Source organism: Oncorhynchus masou, chromosome 17 (assembly GCF_036934945.1).
Source record: "Oncorhynchus masou masou isolate Uvic2021 chromosome 17, UVic_Omas_1.1, whole genome shotgun sequence".
Classification (NCBI taxonomy): Eukaryota; Metazoa; Chordata; class Actinopteri; order Salmoniformes; family Salmonidae; genus Oncorhynchus; species Oncorhynchus masou.
This window is the reverse complement of record NC_088228.1, coordinates 39,008,012-39,032,650: the sequence shown is the minus strand read 5'-3', so window position 1 is coordinate 39,032,650 and position 24,639 is coordinate 39,008,012. Positions and strand designations below refer to the sequence as shown.

Sequence of the window (24,639 nt, the reverse complement as noted above, 5' to 3'; positions counted from 1 at the left end):
TGGGAAATAGGGTGCCATTTGGGACAGAGATCCAGTGAACCATCCCGATCTTGATACCGTGCTGAGGCTGAGATAGCTTTCTGGATGTCCTTGATCGTCACACAGTCTCCTACCAGCAGGAGATGGGCACAGGAGGCAGTGAGTGAAGGGGGAGGGTATTTGTGTACAGTATGTACAGTATGTATATAACTGTTTCTTAAATCACTAAGATATAGCCGCTCATAGCCTCAGAAGGCTTCTAATGTACGAGACTAAGTCTCTCATGACACGGCCGTGACACTCATTTGGGTCTGGGTGCCGAGATTAGTGTGTGTGTGTGTGTGTGTGTGTGTGTGTGTGTGTGTGTGTGTGTGTGTGTGTGTGTGTGTGTGTGTGTGTGTGTGTGTGTGTGTGCGCCCTAGTCAAAAGTAGTGCACTATAAAGGGAATAGGGTGCCGTTTGGGACGCATTCAGATTCATCCAGTCTACACAAGAGACTGTGTAGTCATCAAGACACTGATGAACACTCTTGCTAATTTTCACACAGGGACAATCCGTCCTTGTCATCACAAATAAAAGCAATTACATTAAATAGAAATCAATGATTTCTTCAAATATGGTTTATCAGAGGTGTTGGGATGCAGCAGAAATAGAAAAATACACAGCCAGATCAAAAGAGAAGAATCATGAAGCATCAGACATCTCCCAATTAACAGTAAAGTCTGCTACGGAACTCAAACATCATTCTGTGGTCACAAATTCAATGAAAACAAATCAATTCATTCGATGTTAATTCTTTATTCAACTATGGTTTATTAAATATGTTTGGATGCTGCAAAATTAGAAAATCCTAAATGATAATCAGAACCCGAGGCATCAGACATGCATCAGTTGGTGCCAGAAGGGCTTGGAGGTATGCATGTGACTGATAAATCAATTGTTTTTTTCCTGGAACCAAATTCTTCATCACTTTTAAAAGAGATTTAGAATTCGCTGTCATTGTTTTTTTATGTTAATCACACTTTGCGGTTGTTTACTTGCAATTGCATATCACTGGAATCTTGTGATAATTGTGACTGACTGAGTATATTTCCATTGCCGATGTAGTAGATAGGTAGTTTACAATCGCTACCTCACTCACTTCCTCCCTTTGCTGACACAAAGTACAACAGCACTGTTGTATATTGTATTGTGTTTCTGTGATGTATCGGATTGTGTGTTGATTTTCATGTTGTATGTAAACAGAGACTATGAAAACAATCTTGCTCTACTAGAACAATAGAATGTATCTGTCGAAAGACACCATGGCTGTCCAGGACCATATCACCTCCACCCTACCTGACACCCTAGACCCACTCCAATTCGCTTACCGCCAAAATAGGTCCACAGACGACGCAAACGCAACCACACTGCACACTGACCTAACCCATCTGGACAAGAGGAATACCTATGTGATAATGCTGTTCATCGACTACATCTCAGCATTTAACATCATCAAGCTCGAGACCCAGGGTCTCGACCCCGCCCCATGCAACTGGGTACTGGACTTCCTGACGTTCCGCCCCCAGGTGGTGAGGGTAGGTAACAACCTCTCCACCCCGCTGATCCTCAACACTCGGGCCCCACAAGGGTGCGTTCTGAGCCCTCTCCTGTACTCCCTGTTCCCTCCCATACTCTACATTACTACTCTCAGATGGATATACTGTACTCGATACCATCTGCATCTTGCCAATGCCGTTCTGTACCATCACTCATTCATATATCTTTATGTACATATTCTTTATCCCTTTACACTTGTGTGTATAAGGTAGTAGTTTTGGAATTGTGAGGTCAGATAAGATTACTCGTTATCGGAACTAGAAGCATTTCGCTACCGTCGCATTAACATGGTAATGTGACAAATAAAATGTGATTTGATTTGATGTTCCGCAGTCCCTGAGTCAAAATGGAACAGAGTCAAACATGCGGTTTCCATATGTGTGATGTTTGATACCGTTCCATTTATTCCATACCAGTCATTACAATGAGCCCGTCCTCCTATAGCTCCTCCCATCCGCCTCCACTGCTGTTGTGAGGGGTCAAAGAGGAAACTCCCTCTCAAAAGGTCAAGCCTGGAAAGCCTAAAGGAATTGATCCCATCGCCATGACGACTGACTGACAACAATTTTCTTAGAAATGAGAGCAAAGCAGAGCGGAGATAGTTTTTCCTCTGCTCCATTTAATCAATTTGCTTTAGATCTGTCAGAATGTCAGTTTGCTTAGAAATGAGAGCATATACTTTTCTTAGAAATGAGAGCATATACTTTTCTTAGAAATGAGAGCATATATTTTTCTTAGAAATGAGAGCATATATTTTTCTTAGAAATGAGAGCATATACTTTTCTTAGAAATGAGAGCATATATTTTTCTTAGAAATGAGAAATACAGTGCATCCTGAAAGTACTCAGAACCTTGACTGTTTCTACATTTTGTTACGTTACAGCCTTATTCTACAATGGATTGCAAGTGTATAAAAAAATATTTAATTAAATATCACGTTTACATAAGTATTCAGACCCTTTACTTAGTACCTTGTTGATGCACCTTTGGCAGTGATTTCAGCCTCGATTCTTCTTGGGTATGACGCTAAAAGCATTACACACCTGTATTTGGGAGTTTCTCCCATTCTTCTCTGCAGATCCTCTCAAGCTCTGTCAGGTTGGATGGGGAGCGTCGCTTCACAGCCATTTTCAGGTCTCTCCAGAGATGTTTGGTTCAGGTTCAAGTCCGAGCTCTGGCTGGGCCACTCAAGGACATTCAGAGACTTGTCCCGAAGCCACTCCTGCATTGTCTTGGCTGTGTGCTTAGAGTCATTGTCCTGTTGGAAGGTGAACCTTCACCCCAGTTGGAGGTTCTGAGCACTCTGGAGCAGGTTTTCATCAAGGATCTCTCAATACTTTGCTCCGTTCATCTTTTCCTCCATCCTGACTAGTCTCCCAGTCCCTGCCGCTGAAAAACATCCTCACAGCATGATGCCACCACCATGTTTCACCTTAGGGATGGTGCCAGGTGTCCTCCAGATGTGAGGCTTTGCATTCAGGCCAAATAGTTCAATCTTGGTTTCATCAGACCAGAAAATCGTGTTTCTCATTGTCTGAGAATCCTTTAGGTGCTTTTTGGCAAACTCCAAGCGGGCTGTCATATATTTTACTGAGGAATGGCTTCCGTCAGACCACTCACCATAAATGTCTGATTGGTGGAGTGCAGCAGAGATGGTTGTCCTTCTGGAAGGTTCTCCCATCTCCACAGAGGATGTCACGACTTCCGCCGAAGTTGGTCCCTCTCCTTCGGGCGGTGTTCGGCAGTCGACGTCACCGACCTTCTAGCCATCACTGATCCATTTTTCATTTTCCATTGGTTTTGTCTTGTCTTCCTTCACATCTGGTTCCAATCCCATCACCATTACATGTTGTGTGTTTAACCCTCTGTTTCCCCTCATGTCCTTGTCGGTGATTGTTTGTTGTATGTATTGGTGCTAGTTATGTACTTGGTGCAAGTCAGTACTTTTTTTGTACCCATGGCCTAATTATGAAAGTCAACAACCTTAGTCTCTTTTATGAGTTCTTTACCTTTCCCCATGGTGATGGATGACACACACACACACACACACACACACACACACACTGTGAAAGATACGAAGACACTGGCGTGCGTGTCAGGATGGTTGTTCAGAGTTTGTCGGTAATAATAATGAATGATCAATTCTCACAACTGAAAAACAATGCTATTAAGATAGTAGTACACTTAATAGTACAGCTCTCTTTGAAGTAAAAACCCTTCATAAAAGCTTTATAAAACCCTTATAACCCCCTATGTAGCTTTAGCCTCATGTAAGTAGAAGTCAAAGAGTGTATATATCCAGCCAGTTCTGTCTGTCTCACCCATCCACTCATAGAGACACAACATACAGGAAAGATAATACATGTCAGAAGGTGAATTCACCAATTTGTAAGTCGCTCTGGATAAGAGCGTCTGCTAAATGACTTAAATGTAAATGTAAATGAAAGACTACAGTATATAACATCCGAAACAATTCTCCAGCATTTACAACAATTCCAACATCATCATGGTCTAATCTGCTACATAACGCCACTTTAACGCTTTTCACTGTTCCGTTCCATTTTTCCTTCATTTTTTTCGGGTAAAAGATGAATCAGTCAGACTAGGAGTGTGGAGGGTGATTATATCAGATGCATGCACACATGCAAACATGCACACATGCACACATGCACACACACAAACACGTATATAAACATGTATAGTGACAAACGCACACACAAATATGCACGTAAGCATGCACACACACGTACACACTCTGGGACTCTGTCTACTGTACTGCAGACTCATGATCTGGTCTGGTTTTTGTGTCACTGGACATCTCTCTCTCTCTCTCTGTGTGTGTGTGTGTGTGTGTGTCTGCATATGTGTCTGTGAGTGTGTGTGTGTGTGTGTTGGTTTGTTTGTGTGTGGGTTATTACTGCATTACCAATTAAGACTGTAAATCTCTGACCTCTGCCTACATCCCTGAGTGGACCCGTCAACCTCTGGGCTCATTGTGGTATGGCATCAACGCCGTACAATATGTATGTGTCCCAAATGGCACCCTATTCCATATACTGTATAGTACACAACTTTTGACCAGAGCCGAATTGGGCTATAGGGAATAGGGCGCCATTTGGTATGCATCCCGGTAGTAGACCTACATGCCCTTGTTAAGTCCTTGACCCCTACCTTGTAGACTAGATTATACATATGTATGTTAATGATGTTCTCCAGAGGGGACATTCTTACACATTTAGAATAAATCATTATTCCAGCAGTGTTGCATCAACCATTCTGACAAACATTCTAAAATATACATACAGGTATGGAGAAACCGGTATGGAGAAACCGGTATGGAGAAACCGGTATGGAGAAACCGGCATGGAGAAACCGGTATGGAGAAACCGGTATGGAGAAACCGGTATGGAGAAACCGGCATGGAGAAACCGGTATGGAGAAACCGGTATGGAGAAACCGGTATGGAGAAACCGGTATGGAGAAACCGGTATGTATAGAGTGCATTCGGAATGTACTCAGACCCCTTCACTTTTTCCCACATTTTGTAAAAAATGGTGCTGGATTTTTTTATGTTATAAGGCTGTTTTGCTTCCGCTGGTCCTGTGGCCCTTGTGAAGGTCAACCACATTATGAGCTCTACCAAGTACCAGGACATTTTAGCCAATAACCTGGTTGCCTGAAACTTGGCCGCGAGTTGATCTTCCAGCAAGACAATAACCCAAGCACACATCAAAATTCACAAAGAAATGGTTAATTGACCACACAATCAACATTTTGCAATGACTCCGGACTCCGCACAGACCGAAGGACAGCAAGGATCTTAAAACATTCTGAATGGCAGAATGGTCTAAGATCCGTCCGGCTTTGTATCTTCAGTCTCATTACAGAAAAAGGCTAATAAGTGCTGTTAACCTCGCAAGGGAAGGGTGCAGAAAGTATTGCAAACGGTGGTGCCAATAATAATGACACCTATATTTCAGAGATGTTTTTGTATTACTTGTTAAACTAAATATTCTTCCTCTGAACAATTGTATTAGTACCAAGGAAGATCATCAATAAAAACACTATAGCTCAGTATTGATTTTATACAGTATTTTCTGCTCATCTTTATCAATGGTGCCAATAATCTCACATCTGCCATGTGAGGCTTACTGCACTGTACTCTACCTTCCCTTCTTTGGACAAGAGACTTATACTAATCCCCCCGCCTCCTCCTCGAGTAGAAACAGTGGAGCAGACTGAGTGCTCCTTTCCTTTACTGTATCCATATCTAAACACACATGCACACGAATGCGCAAGGCTGAAATAGTCTCAGGAAGTAACATAGCTTGGCCAACAGTTCCTGATCTTCTGTGTGCAGCAGAGTACAGCCTCAATGTAATGAAGTGCCTGCCTGCACTCATTAACCTTAGGTCTCTGTGTTTTAGCTTTAATTTATCTTGCATGAAAATGTGGAGGCACAATCAAAGGATCAGATAATTAACACACAGAGGCATCATCAATAAGGATTTATCTCTTATGTAAAAACAATGACATTATAGCCCTCACATCCTTCATCCAATATGGTCAGCAAACAAACATAAAAACAGTAGGATTAAATTATAGCATAATTAATTAAACATTAATACTATTTTCAGACATGTTGCAGTACATTACTGTACATACAGAAGATGACATCCAGACTATTACCAATACCCCATTAGTGCTATTAAAGCTTACAGTGACATAACAAATGAGACAATAATTGTCATGAGGTAATACTACTATTATGGACAAACAAAAAACAAACAGACACTATTCTACAGTATCCCCAAATCCTCCTTGCCCTTTGCTGCGCAGCTAGTGTATCTTCCTACAAGAACACCATACACGTAGTTTCCAAAGCTCAGTCCTGTCCATCACGATTAAGAAGCCAGAAAAACAATTCACTCTAAAAACTCGTATTTCATCTGACTTGAATACAATGTTTAACCTGCTCTGCTGAACTAATAATCAGTTGGGATTTTCTTCCATAAGGGGTTTATCAGAGGGCTGAGGCCTTTTATTACTAGTAGAGTCAGACAGACGGGGGGACGGGGGGCGGGTGGACGGGCAGACAGAGGACGACAGGGATTGAATCAGTTGGAAAATAAATGCTCTGGGAATTAATCACTGTCGAATCACTAGGCTTTCAGGTCCCAAAACTGACAGACATTTGCATTATATTTTACATTAAGATATGAAGATACCAGACAGCCCCAGACAATGCCATTTCCAACTATTTTGAAAGTTATGAACATTAGGTGTTAAACTGATGTGTCAGGATTATTAAATTGGCCAATCAACATAATCAGAACCATAGAGATGTAGAGAATATGCAATCCATACTGATTAGTACGGAAATATATAGCAATAAACAACAGCTATATTGTAGCCAGGAGTTGGCTTGTTTACCCATGCGGATACCTGTAACAAAATAACTATAAAGGGAACCACTGATCAATTCAGAACATATTTTGTTGTTTGAAGCCTGTTTCATATGTTTATGGGGATCCCTGGTGGAGGCTGATGGGTGGATGTATTTGGGCGGATGATGGGCTTCAGGTGGGTGGGAGGATGGGCGGATGAGTAGGTTGGTGGGTGGGAATTGTACATAGTTCCCCAGACATCTAACTTCAACCCTACCCACAAGAAAAAACACTAGAGTTTACTATAACTGTAGTACTTACAATAGAATTATATAGTATACTACACTCCACACTGATTGTACTATTCTGTATGTCTGTAACGGGTTTCTTCCATCGCCTTCTCTGATGAAGAGGTGGAACAAGGATCGGACCAAAATGCAGAGTGGTTCGTTAGATACATCTTTAATGTTGAAGAAAACACGAACAATACAAAACAAAAACGTCGAAAACCGAAACAGCCCTGACTGGTGCAACAAACACAGAGACAGGAACAATCACCCACAAACACACAGTGAAACCCAGGCTACCTAAATATGGTTCCCAATCAGAGACAACGATAATCACCTGACTCTGATTGAGAACCGCCTCAGGCAGCCATAGACTAATCTATACACCCCACACAACCCCAAGACGAAACACACTACAAATAAACCCATGTCACACCCTGGCCTGACCCAATAAATGAAGATAACATAATAAATATAGACCAGGGCGTGACAATGTCCTCAATCAGACAATCTAAAGTATTTCAGGATTATAATAACCAGACACTGTTTACAAAACGCACATGAATTGATTTGATATTATGTGGGGTTAGCACATTTATTGAGATGTGTGCTGGTATAAATCTCTATGTATGACAGTGATCTTAATATGTCAGGATTGTAATTTGTGCATTGTAATGTTAATTGAATATCCTGATGTGAAACTGATTCTCATTGGCTGTTGCATGATGGGGAGTCCTATTTTCCACCATAATATGCAAATAAATTCATTAAAAATCCTACAATGTGATTTCTGGATTTTTTTTCTCTCATTTTGTCTGTCATAGTTGAAGTGTACCTATGATGAAAATTACAGGCCTCTCTCATCTTTTTAAGTGGGAGAACTTGCACAATTGGTGGCTGACTAAATACTTTTTTGCCCCACTGTGTACAATCACCAGGACAACCGGACAGTTTTTTTGTTATGAGAACATTTGCCGCAACCTAACAAATGTTCTGGGAACTTTCACAGAACCAATTTTGGTTTGCTGGGTTAATGCTTGATGAAAGAAGCTGTCTCGGAGCCTGTTGTTTCGAGACCCGATTCTCTGGTACCGCCTACTGGACGGAAGCAGAGAGAACAGTCCATGGCTGGGGTGACTGGTGTTGTGTGCGATTTTTTTGGGGCTATCCTCAGACACCGCCTGGTATGAGTGTCTTGAATATCTGGGAGCTTGCCCTGTGGTTGAGGGCGTCTGCTGGTGTACCAGCTGGTGATGCTACCAGTCAAGATGCTGTCGATGGTGCATCTGTAAAGGTTCTTGAGGATCTTGAGGGGCCATGACAAATATTCTCAGCCTCTTGAGAGAGAAGAGGAGCTGTGACGCCTTCTTCACAACTGTGCTTGTGTAAGAGGACCATGTTAAGTCCTTAGTGATGTGGACACCGAGGAACAGAGCCCATATCCAGGCACATTACGTTAATTACAACTTTTCTACAGTCATATCCGCAAAAACACTACAGTGAATACTAGTGAAAAGTCTGCAAAAACACTACAATGAAGAGTATAGTATGTAAATATAGTAATACTACAGTCTTTATACAATAATATAGAGTATCAGATAAGTTGTAATTAACCATCATGTGCCTCTGGCAGGAAACCTAGCGTGGACTAAAGTTATCTCCCGCTGTGCGTGTGACTAGGGGACTAGAACACTGACTGGCCTGGCCCTTCTGCTTAGAGGTGAGGAGGGAGGGAGGGAGGGAGGGAGGGAGGGAGGGAGGGAGAGAGAGAGAGAGAGAGAGAGAGAGAGAGAGAGAGAGAAATAGGGTGAGAGAGTGCGAGAGAGACAGACATAAAAAGAGGGTGAGAGAGAGGGGGATCAACTTCTCATCCAGTCTTTGCCATAGCAAGGATTGTAAGTAGCTTATTCCGCAAAGCGTCCTGCATGTAATCAGTCCGTTTTCATGATTTGTTATTTCATTTTTTGCCAGTCAACATCGCTGCAGCCTCATGTAGCCAGGGAACAGAAGATTTGGTTCCAAAATAGAGTCGTAGAGTATCTGTCCGGCTCACCATTAGCAAGAACTTATCAAACCCCATAAAACGGCATCATTTTAAAAACATTTTAAAAACATAAATATTATTCCCTGCTTTTTCTCTGTGAGGAGAAATCAGGTGAAAACGCTTTTGACGCAGAAATGATATAATAATCACTTGTAGAACTGCACTGACATTCTGTTGCATGAAAGCCTTGCATAAACACCAACATTGCAACAAGGAGGAAAGGCAACTCACAGGACTTAGTTAGGCCAGGGGTTTTCAAACCTCTCCTCTGGGACCCCCAGTGGTTCCATGTATTTGAACTATTCCTAAACTAGCATACCTGATTCAACTTGTCAACTAATCATTAATCCCTTGAATGGGTGAATCAGGAGAGATAGTTGAGGGCTACAACAACATTGTGAGACGTAGATTGCAACGCACAGGTAGAAGGTAAACGTGCTCCTGCTGGTTACCACTGAATGTCTTAAAATCAAAAAATCGAATGCTATTTGTCGCATGCGATGAATACAACCTTCCCGTGAAATGTTTCCTCACAAACCATTAAACAACAATGCAGTTTTAAGAAAAATAAGCACAGGGACTACGGTGGTCTGCTTGAAACATGTAGTTATTACAGACTTGGCCAGAGGCAGGTTGATAATGTCAGTGACGACACTTGCAAGTTGGTCAGGGTACACGTCCTGGTAATCCGCCTGGCCTTGTGGATGTTGGCCTTTTTAAAGGAGTCCCGAGGGGCGCAGCGATCTAAGGCACTGCATCTCAGTGCTCGAGGTGTCACTACAGACCCTGGTTTGATTCCAGGCTGTATCACAACTGGCTGTGGGCGGCGCACAATTGGCCCAGCATTGTTTGGGTTAGCGTTTGGTTGTGGTAGGCTGTCATTGTAATTTATTTGTTCTTAACTGACTTGCCTAGTTAAATAAAGGTTCAATAACATTGGCTACAACAAGTGTGATCACACAGTTGTCCGGAACAGCTGGTGCTCTCATGCATGTTTTAGTTTTGCTGCCTTGAAGCGCGCCTAGAACTCATTTAGCTTGTCTGGTAGGCTTGTGTCACTGTGCAAACTTGCACCTTTGTAGTCCGTAATAGTTTGCCTTCAATTTTAGTCCTGTATTTATACTTTGCCTGTTTGATGGTTCGTCTGAGGGAATTGCAGGATTTCTTATTAGCGTACGGATTAGAGTCCCGCTCCTTGAAAGCGGCAGCTCTAGCCTTTAGCTCAGTGCGGATGTTACCTGTTATCCATGGCTTCTGTTTAAGGTATGTAAAAGTATTTGGTTTTAAATATACTTCAGTATCGAAAGTAAATGTAATTGCTAAAATATACTTAAGTATTATATACCTAATATCCTTAAGTATTGAAAGTATTGAAACAGTATTGAAATTCAAATTATTTATATTGAGCAAACCAGACTGCACCATTTTCTTGTTTTTTTTAACAGATAGCCAGAGGCACACTCCAACAGTCAGACATAAATGAAGCATTTGTGTTGACTGAGTCTGCCAGATCAAAGGCAATAGGATGACCAGTGATGTTCTCTTGATACAGTAAGTGCATGAATTTGACTATTTTCCTGTCCTGCTAGCCATTCAAAATGTAATGACTACTTTTGGTTGTTAGGGAAAATGTATTGAGTAAAAAGTATATTATTTTCTTTAGGAATGTAGTGAAGTACAAGTTGTCAAAAATATTAATAGTAAAGTAAAGTACAGGTAACCCAAAAAACAACTTAAGTACTGTAGTACTTTAAAGTATTTTTACTTCAGTACTTTACACCACTGACTTCCTTAATATTTGATTTTGCCCACCAACTGTAATTGTCAAATAGACACAGACCACCAACCCTTGTCTTACTCCAGCTGTTCTGTCTTGCTGATGCACGGAAAAAACAGCCAACTGTATATTAAACCACGAAGCTGATTAATAAAAAAAGACTTATTTGAATAGAAGAATATAGAAGCAGTAGGCCTATATTTCATTTCACCTTATCGGGTTCTACTAAGATTGCATATGGAATTGTTATAATATGGATCATTTAGCTATTTGATTTTGAATTTTAGGTCACCTTTATGTATACATTTTTATTTATACAAAATAATTTGATAAAATATTGAATTTGGCCTTTACCACTATAGCCTATAAAAATTAATGGCAAAAAAAGACAGTCAAAAATAAATCATAAGGAATAAGGTTTTGAATTGTCTGTCTTATATCTAGGAGATAAAAGAAAGCTCCGGAAATATATACAGTGTATTCGGAAAGTATTCATACCTTTTGACTTTTTCCACATTTTGTTACGTTACAGCCTTGTTCAAAAATTGATTGAGCTTTTGCCCTCATCAATCTACATACATTACCCCATAATGACAAAGCAAAATCTTTTTTTTTTTTACTTTTTTTTACATTTAAAATAAAATGGAATTGTGACATTTAAAATAAAATGGAATTGTGACATTTACATAAGTATTCACACCCTTTATAACTACTTTGTTGAAGCACCTTTGGCAGCGATTACAGCCTTGAATCTTCTTGGGTATGACGCTACAAGCTTGGCACACCTGTATTTGGGGAGTTTCTCCCATTCTTCTCTGCAGATCCTTTCAAGCTCTGTCAGGTTGGATGAGGAGCGTCACTGTACAGCTATTTTCAGGTCTCTCCAGAGATGTTCGGTTCATAACCTTTTAGAAGGTTATCCCATCTCCACAGAGGAACTCTGGAGCTCTGTCAGTGTGACCATCGGGTTCTTGGTCACATCCCTGACCAAGGCCCTTCTCCCCCGATTGCTCAATTTGGCCGGGTGGCCAGCTCTAGGAAGTGGTTCCAAACTTATTCCATGTTTGAACAATGGAGGCCACTTTGTTCTTGGGGACATTTAATGCTGCAGAAATATTTTGCAACGCTTCTCCAGATCTGTGCCTCGTATCAATTCTGTCTCGGAGCGATATGGACAATTCCTTCGACCTCATGGCTTGCTTTTTGCTCTGACATATACTGTCAACTGTGGGACCTGATATATACAGGTGTGTGCCGTTCCAAATCATGTCCAATCATACAGTGCCTTTCCAAATCATGTCCAATCAATTGAATTTGCTACAGGATGATCAATGGAAACAGGATGCACCAGAGTTCAATTTCAAGTCTCATAGCAAAGGGTCTGAATACTTCTGTAAATTAGGTATTTTTTTCATGAGGATTTATTTTATTTCATCCATTTTCGAAGAAGGCTGTAAATATAACCAAATGTACAGGGGTTTGAATTCTTTCCAAATTCACTATGTGTTTTTTCACACATATTTAACCCCTTATTTTCATTGAGGTAAAACTGCCTCTTTACTTTTGTGTGGGTTACCTTGAAACGAGTCCCGTGACACTATCGTATTCATGAGAGTCTCCCCTTTCCACAGTGGGGTCATATTAGTTTGTATGCCAAACCGGTTGGACGCTAAAGAAGAACGATTTTCGGGATGTCTCATGGTCTGATAAAGACCACTGTAACTCGGCCCCCTTCCACCACGGATGCGGAAGAGATAGGCGGATGTGGGATGTAGCCCATGCAAAAAAACTAATATCTCTAGCATAAGCTGAATCATTTTTATGGGAATGTTTTTTTATGTTACTTAGTTTGACACACGAGTGCATCACCAGACTCTTAATTAACCTCTCTCGGGGGTGTGGGACGGTAGCGTCCCACCTAGCCAACATCCAAAGCGCCAAATTCAAAAACAGAAATACTCATTTTAAAAATTAATAAAACATACAAGTATTATACATTGGTTTAAAGATGAACTTCTTGTTAATCCAACCACGGTGTCAGATTTCAAAAAGGCTTTACGGCAAAACCATGCGATTATCTGAGAACAGCGCCCAGCAGACAAATCATTACAAACAGTTACCAGCCAAGTAGAGGAGTAGTCAAAAATCAAAAATACGATAAAATGTATCACTTACCTTTGATGATCTTCATATGGTTGCACTCACAAGACTCCCATTTACTCAATAAATGTTTGTTTTGTTCAATAAAGTCCCTCTTTATATCCAAAAACCTCAGTTTTGTTTACGCGTTTTGTTCAGTAATCCACAGGCTCAAAGGCAGTCAAAACAGGCAGACGAAAAATCCGAAAAGTATCAGTAAAGTTCGTAGAAACATGTCAAACTGTAATGGTTTTCCTCGTCTGAAGAGGAGAGGCGGGAAGGATCAGAGGACCAATATGCGGCGTGGTAAGTGTCCATGGTATTTATTTAAACGAAAACTGAACACTCCATACAAAAACAATAAACGTAATGTGAATAACCGAAACCTAAAACAGTACCGTGTGGTGTAAAACACAGACACGGAAACAATCACCCACAAAATACAGTGAAACCCAGGCTACCTCAGTATGATTCTCAATCAGAGACAACTAACGACACCTGCCTCTGATTGAGAACCATACTAGGCCGAACACAGAAAAACAACCTAGACACACAAAACATAGAATGCCCACCCAGCTCACGTCCTAACCAACACTAAGGACATACTGCAGCTAGTTTCCAAGTCAGAAGGACAGGGCATGGAAGTAGATGTTGTTTTTTGTCAGCGAATATCAATAGAAGCACAAATATTTTCCAAGTATTGTGTATGTGTGTGTTGCGAGGAGGGTGGGCGTTGTGTGAACTACCCAGCATGCCCTCTGTTGTGTTCCTACCTGGAGACGACGAGGGGCAGAATGAGCATCTTCAACATCCTCATCAGGAGCTCTCCAGGAAACTGGAAGTACTTCACCTCCTACATAAACACAGAGAGGACAAACAGAGCAGAGCAGGTTGTTAGTTAGGGTTGATAGGTAGATAGACCTACTGTAAATATTGGATAGGCTTACTGTAGATAGGCATTTTGAATTTACCACACTGAAAAAATCCAACTTAACCAATTCCTAATCAACGTTATAATTTGAAGTAATGTGTTCAAGTTTGTTTACTCAACAAACTCTTCTCGATGTATCAACGTTATAATTTGAAGTAATGTGTTCAAGTTTGTTTACTCAACAAACTCTTCTCGATGTATCAACGTTATAATTTGAAGTAATGTGTTCAAGTTTGTTTACTCAACAAACTCTTCTCGATGTAAGCTGAATTTAAAAAGGCTTGTTGAGTAAAATTACAAATTCATGTTGCCTTTGGAAGGCAACACTGTCAAAAAGCCAACTCAACCAATCGTTTAATCAGCGTTATTACACGAGTTGAGCAAACTTCAAAAGGACAAGAATTTGAGCTATTGTGTTAGTGTGTTTACTCAACAAACTCTGCTCAAATTCAACTGAATTTGAACAAGCTTGTTTGATCAAAACAACTTAAAACCACGCTCATCATTATCATATTACCCAGCATGCTCTCTTACAGGTAGATTTTTTAGAATTGTTTATTTCAATACCTGTGTTTTTGCATGTACTTTGTTTGGTTGGTGAATATTATGCTACACAAACATAAATAACATAGGCTTTTTTAAACTAATCAAATCCGTTAGTAGTTGGACTTATTGCACCTGTTACTGAGATGGCTGCTCCAGTTTAGATGATTTAGTCTCAATAATACATTTTCCCAACCCTGGCAGTCATTCTGAATGCAGGTATGGGGTAATTAAAAGTTTCAATTGTTGGATTCCATTATAAATTACACATCACTTTGCAAGCCAGCATAACGTGACTTGCAGGCTTGATGTGGCCTGTAAACAAAGAGTTTCAGACCAACTTAAAAGCTTAATGCCAAGAATAAATGCAGTAATTTACACAAAAGGTAAAAACACACTTAATGGGACCACCATCAGACCAACTCCTTGAATGGCCTACTCCGTGAAGTTCGCATTTGTGTTTAAAAAAAACAACCACTACGTTGCTCAAAACATGTTTTTACTCTTAAGTGTACATTACTGTATTTATATGTCAGATATTGTTTTTCAACAGGAAAAGTTTTTTTTTTAATTGCTGGAGTGCGTATTGAAGCATTTTAGAGTGGTGTTTCAAATGAGCACATTGTGGTTCTAAATTTACTCACCAACATAAAATGATCCCCTTTAAACATCAGTGGCAAGTTACAAACAGCATGTGATATGAATGGGAATATTCAATCCAGATAAATAATTAAATAGGCATCTGTTTGTAAATACCTGAGAGGTTGATGTTCTATCATCTGTTCTACTGTATTTACCAAGATGGGAGGTGTTTACAATTCCTCAGGGTGTGGATGTGAGGAGGATAGAGAGGGTAATGGTTGGGGGGATGGAGAGACGTGGGAGAAACAAAGATATTGGGAACAGAGAGGTGTGGAGAGATAGAGAGAAGGTTTTGAGAGAGAGAGAGAGAGAGAGAGAGAGAGAGAGAGCGAGAGAGAGAGAGAGAGATGAATTCAAACACAATGCATCTGAGAGATGATAACAGCTAAAGAGCTTTAGCTGTTGTTTAATATTAGAAAGGAAGAGGGGGCGGAAAGACAGGAGGAGAGGGAGATTAGATCAGGATCACTGCAGTCAAATGGCGGGCTGGTTAGTAGTGAGTGTATGTGTGTCATGGGTGAGAGAGACACACACACAGCTGGTATCAGGCCCTGGCATCTGCCGAACACAAGGCTGACATGTGGCACATGCAGACACTGCCCCAATTATAACCACCTAATCCCAATAAATGAAACACCCAGTGACATTTTTTGAGGTTGATCATATCATAACCAATAAAGTATCGATATACAACACCTGATGGTTCATCTTGTATTTATATCATGCAATACATCTGCTGCATGATAGCGGGACAGCAAAATGGGAGGGAAAGGGGACCGGGGTTAGGGTTCAGAGGGTTTTAAAATAATTGTGTGGTGATCTAGATTTGGGAAGATTAGTTTGAGTCAGTTGCTCTGAAGCCTTGTTTACACTGCAGGCGTTAATGCTCAAATCAGTTTTGTTTTTCAAATGCATTTTGGAAACTGACTGTCCAAACAACAAGTTACAAGTGACCAATCCAGATTTATGTGTGCTCAGACAGCAGTCATTTGCTGACACGGCTAAGCTAGTTGTCATAGTAATGACAGGTGTGTTCAAAACAAGTCCTTTAATGGCTAGCCACAGCAGTCAACTAGCTATCTGTTTAGCATTCAAGCACATTCACAAATTTGTTCGTAAACAATTAGCAAGCTAGTTAGCTACCACATGTTCTTGTCAAACTGTCAACAGAGTAGTTAGCAAGCAGCAAGATATGCCAAATAACAGTCTCCCATTTGAGGGCAAATAAATCAGATTTGACCATTCAGGCACGAGGGTGGCAGGTATCCTAGTCGTTAAGAGTGTAGGGCCAGTAACTGAAAGGTTGCTAGTTTGAATCCCTGAGCCGACTAAGTGAAAATCTGTCACTGTGCCCTTGAGAAAGTCACATAAAACTTCTTATGGGCAGGTGGGACGGTAGCGTGGAATTCAAACGACAGTATATAAATATTTCACTTTCATAAAATCACAAGTGTAATACATCAAAATAAAGCTTAATTTCTTGTTAATCCAGCCACCATGTCAGATTTCAAAAAGGCTTTACGGCGAAAGCAAACCATGTGATTATCTGCGGACAGCGCCCCGCATACAAACACATGAAAAACATATTTCAACCAGGCAGGTGCAACACGAAAGTCAGAAATAGCGATAGAAAAAGTGCCTTACCTTTCATGATCTTCTTCTGTTGGTACTCCAAGGTCCCAGTTACATTACAACTGGTCCTTTTGTTCGATAATGTCCTTCTTTATATCCATAAAAACTCAGTTTAGCTGACGAGCTTCAGTCAATAATCCACCCAGTTTCCCTCCATCAAAATGCATACAAAATGATTCCCAAACGTTACTAATAAACTTTTCCAAACAAGTCAAACATCATTTATAATCAAACCTTAGGTACCCTAATACGTAAATAAACGATACAATTTAAGACAGAGAATCGCTATCTTCTTTACCGGAGAAAAATATCAAAGAATGCTCTCTCTTCCACGTGCTTGGAAACACTACAGCCAAAATGGGAGCCATCTAGAAAAACTATAGGCTAGTTTTAGGTGGTGGGGAAAAGGTCTGTAAACCATTCCCATCTCTCAGTGTGAGAAGCAAACAGGAGAAATACAACGCAAACCAACATTAAATTGTTCCTCCCTCTACCTCAACTATGTGTATACTTTGTATGTTTTTTTTTTGCATTAGTGCAGAACAAACCATTGTCGGTTTGAGAAATAACCTTCAAGATAGTGGAGGGGGAGAGTAGGGTCCCTATGACGGCATGGAAACACCGCCAGGACCTCCTCCACCTCCAGTACTCTACGTTCTCCTACCCACTCTATCTCACAGCAGAAAGAGGGGATAGAAACTAACTCATAACAATTAATAGTATAATTTTGGTTACCCCTCAAACATTTCCTTTGCTTCGCCTCCATAGTACAACATTAGTCTAATCCAAGTAAAGTAGCTACTGAATTCACTGTGACTCTATAGCTGCGTTTAGACATGTAGCCCAATTCTAAAAATACAAAAATCACAAATTGTTTTTTTGACCAATCAGATAAGCTCTGAAAAATATCTGATGTGATTAGTCAAAAGACCAATTGGTGAAAGAAAGATCAGAATTGGGCTGCCTGTCTAAACGCAGCCTTGTGTCTGTGTTTGAAGAGGCCTTGGGAGGGTTTTGGTTATTCTGTTGAAGTAGTTCCTGAATAGCTACTCTTCTGTCTAAGAATTTTGGCCAAGACGTGCTTGTTCAAGGGTGCTGTATTTCTGCTCGACCTGGTGGAGCTCTATCTGCATTACTACAAGTGTCTTCAAAGTATCCAGCATTTCTTTAGTTTATATGCCTGACCAAGTGGGAAGTTGCTTCCCACTGTGTTCTTCTAGGCTGTGTTTATACGGGCAGCCTAATTCGGATCTTTGGCACTAAATGATCTTTTTGACCAGATCAGATCTTTTACCAATAATTTGTAATGTGTAAACTCTGTGAGTAGCAATTGTGTTCAAGAGAACACAGTGAGTAGCAACTAGCCAGAAGGTAGGAAGGGAGCACAAAGCGCAGTAAAAACAACCAACAACATCCACTTGGTCAGTCATGTAAATGAAGGAAGTGCTGGATATTTTGGAAGGCCATCTCGAGGAAACATGTGGTAATGCAGATAGAGCTCCACCACGAGTAGAAATACAGCACCTTTGAACAGGCACGTTTTTGGGAAATATTGAGACAGAAGAGTAGCTATTGAGGAACTACTTCAACAGAATACCAAAACCCTCCCAAGGCACCATTAGATGCCTCTTGAATTCCCCTTTGTTGATTTTTCCATTATATTCTCCTAAGTCTCCTCTCCCACTTATATGACAGCACCAGAGATAACTATTTTTTTTTTGGGGGGGGGGTCTTTTGGGGACTAATGTTTAGAACATATGGAATGTTCAAAGAAAACCAACTAGGATGTTTTATGTCAATAATGAGTAGCTCTTAGCACCATCACCACTACTGTAAACCAAAGCCATTTCCTTCTCCTTGTTCTCTTATCCACCAGTCTAATGGACCTTTAAACGGTTGCAATATTGTGGTATTATCAGAGCTTCAGACTCTTGTCAAATATACTACTTTGACAAAATCCACTCGGTCTCGTGGGCTACCTACAGACGGTAACTTCTGGAAGACATATCCATAATGTTTTGTAACTTCATGTTATTTTGTCCTCAGGAAACCCTTCTTTTCCAATTTGAGATGTTGTTTTCTGCAAGGTTTGTCATCTCCATAGATGTATACATTTGTTTTTTCTTCGTGAATTATACACTTAGTATATCAAACATTAGGAACACCTTCTTAATATTGAGTTGCACCCCAACGTTTGCCCTCAGAACAGCCTCAATTCGCCAGTGCATGGGAGTCTACAAGGTGTCGAAAGCGTTCCACAGGGATGCTGGCCCATGTTGACTCCAATGCTTCTCACTGTTGTGTCAAATTGGCTGGATGTCCTTTGGGTGGTGGATCATTCTTGATACACACAGGAAACTGTTGAGCGTTAAAAACCCAGCAGCGTTGCAGTTCTTGAAACAAACCGGTGCACCTGGCTCCTGTTCAAAGGCACTTAAATCTTTTGTCACATACCCAATCCATGTCTCAATTGCCTCAAGGCTTAAAAATCCTTCTTTAACCTGTCTCCTCTCCTTCATCTACACTGACTGAAGTAGATTTAACAAGTGACATCAATAAGGGATCATAGCTTTCACCTGGATTCACCTTGTCAGTCTGTCATATTTTGTGCACTCAGTGTACATTCTAAATAATGTATAATGTCACATAACCAATTATTCATACAGTCCTGTTTTATTACGTAAATCATTGAAATTACATGATACCAGTACACCGGTAGACATGCAATAAGACAGTCGCTAAGAACAAAGAGTCAATGTTCATTTTCATAACCCACAGGGCTGGTGGATTGTCACTCCCACCATGTGTAAAATTAGCACAGCCGATTGTGTACATTCTGTGGCGTAATTACCTCTGTATATTTAATTTGAACAGAATGCCCTGAAATGAACTGAGTCCAATTTCAATGTATTCTGTTATTTATCTAAAAAAAAAGCGAATGCCATTCTTGAAGCTTTTTTAGCGGGTAACTCTGCATCTCCCCCTCTCTGTATCCCCTGTCCTGTTCAAATACACTGCTCAAAAAAAATAAAGGGAACACTAAAATAACACATCCTAGATCTGAATGAATTAAATATTCTTATTAAATTCCTTTTTCTTTACATAGTTGAATGTGCTGACAACAAAATCACACAAAAATTATCAATGGAAATCAAATTTATCAACTAATGGAGGTCTGGATTTGGAGTCACACTCAAAATTAAAGTGGAAAACCACACTACAGGCTGATCCAACTTTGATGTAATGTCCTTAAAACAAGTCAAAATGAGGCTCAGTAGTGTGTGTGGCCTCCACATGCTTGTATGACCTCCCTACAATGCCTGGGCATGCTCCCGATGAGGTGCCGGATGGTCTCCTGAGGGATCTCCTCCCAGAATCTGGGATAAAGCATCCGCCAACTCCTGGACAGTCTGTGGTGCAATGTGGCGTTGGTGGATGGAGCGTGACATGATGTCCCAGATGTGCTCAATTGGATTCAGGTCTGGGGAACGGGCGGGCCAGTCCATAGCATCAATGCCTTCCTCTTGCAGGAACTGCTGACACACTCCAGCCACATGAGGTCTAGCATTGTCTTGCATTAGGAGGAACCCAGTGCCAACCGCACCAGCATATGGTCTCACAAGGGGTCTGAGGATCTCATCTCGGTACCTAATGGCAGTCAGGCTACCTCTGGCGAGCACATGGAGGGCTGTGCGACACCCCAAAGAAATGCCACCCCACACCCCCGCCAAACCGGTCATAATGGAGGATGTTGCAGGCAGCAGAACGTTCTCCACGGCGTCTCCAGACTCTGTCACGTCTGTCGCATGTGCTCAGTGTGAACCTGCTTTCATCTGTGAAGAGCACAGGGCGCCAGTGGCGAATTTGCCAATCTTGGTGTTCTCTGGCGAATGCCAAACGTCCTGCACGGTGTTGGGCTGTAAGCACAACCCCCACCTGTGGATGTCGGGCCCTCCTACCACCCTCATGGAGTCTGTTTATGACTGTTTGAGCAGACACATGCACATTTGTGGCCTGCTGGAGGTAATTTTGCAGGACTCTGGCAGTGCTCCTCCTGCTCCTCCTTGCACAAAGGCGGAGGTAGCGGTCCTGCTGCTGGGTTGTTCCCTTCCTACGGCCTCCTCCACGTCTCCTGATGTACTGGCCTGTCTCCTGGTAGCACCTCCATGATCTGGACACTACGCTGACAGACACAGCAAACCTTCTTGCCACAGCTCGCATTGATGTGCCATCCTGGATGAGCTGCACTACCTGAGACACTTGTGTGGGTTGTAGACTCCGTATCATGCTACCACTAGAGTGAAAGCACCGCTAGCATTCAAAAGTGACCAAGAAGTGAGAAGTGAGTCTGTGGTCTGAGAAGTGGTCTGTGGTCACCACCTGCAGAACCACTCCTTTATTGGGGGTGTCTTGCTAATTGCCTATAATTTCCACCTGTTGTCTATTCCATTTGCACAACAGCATGTGAAATTTATTGTCAATCAGTGTTGCTTCCTAAGTGGATAGTTTGATTGTGTGATTGACTTGGAGTTACATCGTGTTGTTTAAGTGTTCCCTTTATTTTTTTGAGCAGTGTATATCTCTGTCCAAATAAAGTGAATATACCTTTTCAACAAATATTGAAAGAAAAACAAACAGGGAATGACAGCAGTGTGCTGCTCTATCACCCATTGATGTGATTCACAGCTAAGCCTCCACAGCCACAGCAACAGCCACTAACAATCCTTCATCTCACAGATATGGAGCGCGACTGATGAGAAGATGTTTGTTTTGAAAACAAACACAGACAGGACAAGTGAAGCCAGACAAATCAACAGGGACAGGATCGGATAGCATTACCCAACAGCATGAATCACTGGATGAGTTGTGTTTGGAAGTGTTTGAACTTCAAAATCATTTTTTAACTGAGTATTCCAACTATTTTCTAAACAGAAAATGTGCCTCTTTCCATAAGTCAGTCTGATCAGTGTCATCCTAGAGACAGAACAGTGATCTCGCCTCAGGTCGAGCCACTACGACATTAAAGAGCAGAGAGGCTTTGTTGGATCGTCTGTATTCAACAACAGCTTATAGAGCGATCTCCCTCTTTCTCAATCCCCTCAGCTCTCTGCACCCACACAACTACAACATAAGTGTGTGTGGTAATTCACAATTCAATCACAGTGTTATTAAGGTTGGTATTGTCACTTGGTAGGACAAGATGTGGTTGTTTTTTTCACATGGTAGGACAACAGCTGTGTTTGACGAGAGGTTGGTGTTAAGAAAGAGGGGAACGTTTGGGAGGACACTGTTCTTATGTAAGGTGTTTTTCAAGGTTAGGAGGACAAGGGGACCAGTGGACAGGGAGAAGAGGGTGCAGCAGAGTAGTGGGTCAAGGACTAGAGGCACCACATTTGTAAGGAGCAGGGATTTTTATTTTTTTATTTAACTGGGCAAGTCAGTTAAGAACTCATTCTTATTTACAACAACAGGCTCGGAACAGTGGGTTAACTGCCTTGTTCAGGAGGAGAATTTCTACCTAGTCAGCTCGGGGAATTGATCAAGCAACCTTGCGGTTACTGGCCCGATGCTCTAACCACTAAGCTACCTGCCGTGGGTGGGGGGTTTGGGGGGTAAGGGAACAGGAGACCCAGGGTGTTTCAGGTCAACAGAGGAGTGGTAACTGTAGAGGACGTGTGAAGGAACAGGTCCTTATGGGATGGTGGGAATGACTATTAAAGGAAAGGTACTATTGAAGGGAGGGTGTTGGTTGGTTGAAGGAACAGGTCCTTATGGGATGGTGGGAATGACTATTGAAGGAAGGGTACTATTGAAGGGAGGGTGTTGGTTGGTTGAAGGAACAGGACACCCTGCAGGTGTTAGTTTTGACACTGACCTGGTCGGAGAGCTGCTTTCCCCGCAGGTGGAACCCCATCATACAGCCAATGACCACAGCCAACACAGACAGGATGAGGAGCCCGTTCTGCGCACACACATTCTTCACCCGACCCCGCACCTCCGCAAAGTTCACCGCCATCCTGACTCTCCCGGAAAGTCCTCCACAGTCCCGGACACGGACACTCACTCCACTGGTCCCTGAGTCCCTGGTCGGTCACTCAGTCAACCATATAGAGCCAGTGGAGAGGTAACAGACTGGACGGCAGGAGAGGGTTGGGTGAAAGACGGAAACAAAGAGACGGGGAGAGAAGGGAGGGACTGAATAGGGATTAAAGAGAGAAAAATAACTAAGAAGAGGAAGATAGAGATAGAAAGAGGAGTGAGAAAGGCAGTTGTCCTCTCTTTGGAAAAGCACTTTAGGGGGTTTTCTGCGACTCCATGAGCTGCTCTCTCTGTCATTCCACACAGGACTAAGAACATCACACTTTCCGGGCATACACACGTTCTCCCTCTCTCTCTCTCTCTCTCTCTCTCTCTCTCTCTCCCCTCCCTCTCTCTCTCTCTCTCTCTCTCTCTCTCTCTCTCTCTCTCTCTCTCTCTCTCTCTCTCTCTCTCTCTCTGTCTCTCTGTCTCTGTCTCTCTGTCTCTATCTCTCTCTCTCTGTCTCTCTCTCTGTCTCTCTCTCTCTCTCTCTGTCTCTCTCTCTCTCTGTCTCTCTCTCTCTCTCTCGGTCTCTCTCTCTCTCTCTCTCTCTCTCGGTCTCTCTCTCTCCCTCTCTCTCTCTCTCTCTCTCTCTCTCTCTCTCTCTCTCTCTCTCTCGCTCTCTCTCCACCCCCTCCCTTTCACCCTCTTTACCTCCCTCTCTCTACGGCCAGTAGGGGGCTCTAGTCTGCGACAGCTGGCAGTATTGTCCTGAGGGTTAATACACTAGATCCTATTAGGAGCTGACCGGGCCACGCTACACTGCACTGTGCTGCATTACTGGGATCTGGCAGGATTAAAGACCTACCAACAATTAGACAGAGGATTGTTTCAGCCAGGCAACCGCAAAAAAAGATGGAGGAGACAACAAGAGGAAGGAAAAACCACTGGCCTTGGAAGTGGGGAGGGAAAGGAGGGGGATGTGGAGACACATTAAGGGAGTCGAGGGAGTTTTTCCTAGCCACCGTGCTTCTCCATCTGCATTGCTTGCTGCTTGGAGTTTTAGGCTGTGTTCCTGTATAGCACTTTGTCACATCGGCTGATGTAAAAAGGACTTTATGAATAAATTTGATTGATTAAGGATATTTTGGTTATTGATCTGTGGTGTTACACATACTGTACACAGACACACAGGCACACACGCAAACACATGCTTACGCACACAGGTATGTAAGCAATCACACACACATAAACCACACACACACTGACACACACTCACAACAGGATGGCTGTAAGGGGACAGAAGGCAAATATTAAGGAAATAAACACCTGCATGTGTGTGATGGAGAGGGTGAGACTTACTGCTACACACCAGGGACAAGGGAACCGGACACACTCGTGTGCTGAGCTTCGTTACCATGACGATGTGTGTAATCAGGTAAAATGAAGCCTCCTGGATCCTCCCTGCATGTGACCACAGAGCCACTCATAGCCATTCACCCAAACCCAACAGCCACCGACGGCCATAATTAATATGGAATGTTGTTATATTGACAGTTAATAAAAAAGAAAATAATGGAATCAAAAACTGTCTGGCTAGCTAGCTAACAAACATATTGTGCAGATATATCTACAAATGCATTGTTTTATGCAATATTGTT

The 24,639-nt window shown here is 41.9% G+C and overlaps 1 protein-coding gene across 1 annotated transcript in view; it reads right to left on the bottom strand.

Moving 5' to 3' along the window:
• LOC135559014 (excitatory amino acid transporter 5-like) overlaps nucleotides 1-22,976 on the bottom strand; it is a 76,428-nt gene extending 53,452 nt beyond the window's left edge. The window contains exons 1-2 of the mRNA XM_064993318.1: nucleotides 22,836-22,976; nucleotides 13,986-14,065 (exon numbers count right to left, since the gene is read on the bottom strand). Of these exons, the coding sequence (XP_064849390.1) occupies nucleotides 13,986-14,065; nucleotides 22,836-22,976 (221 nt within the window). The remainder of the gene's footprint in view (nucleotides 1-13,985; nucleotides 14,066-22,835) is intronic.
• Between the last annotated feature and the right edge of the window lie 1,663 nt (nucleotides 22,977-24,639).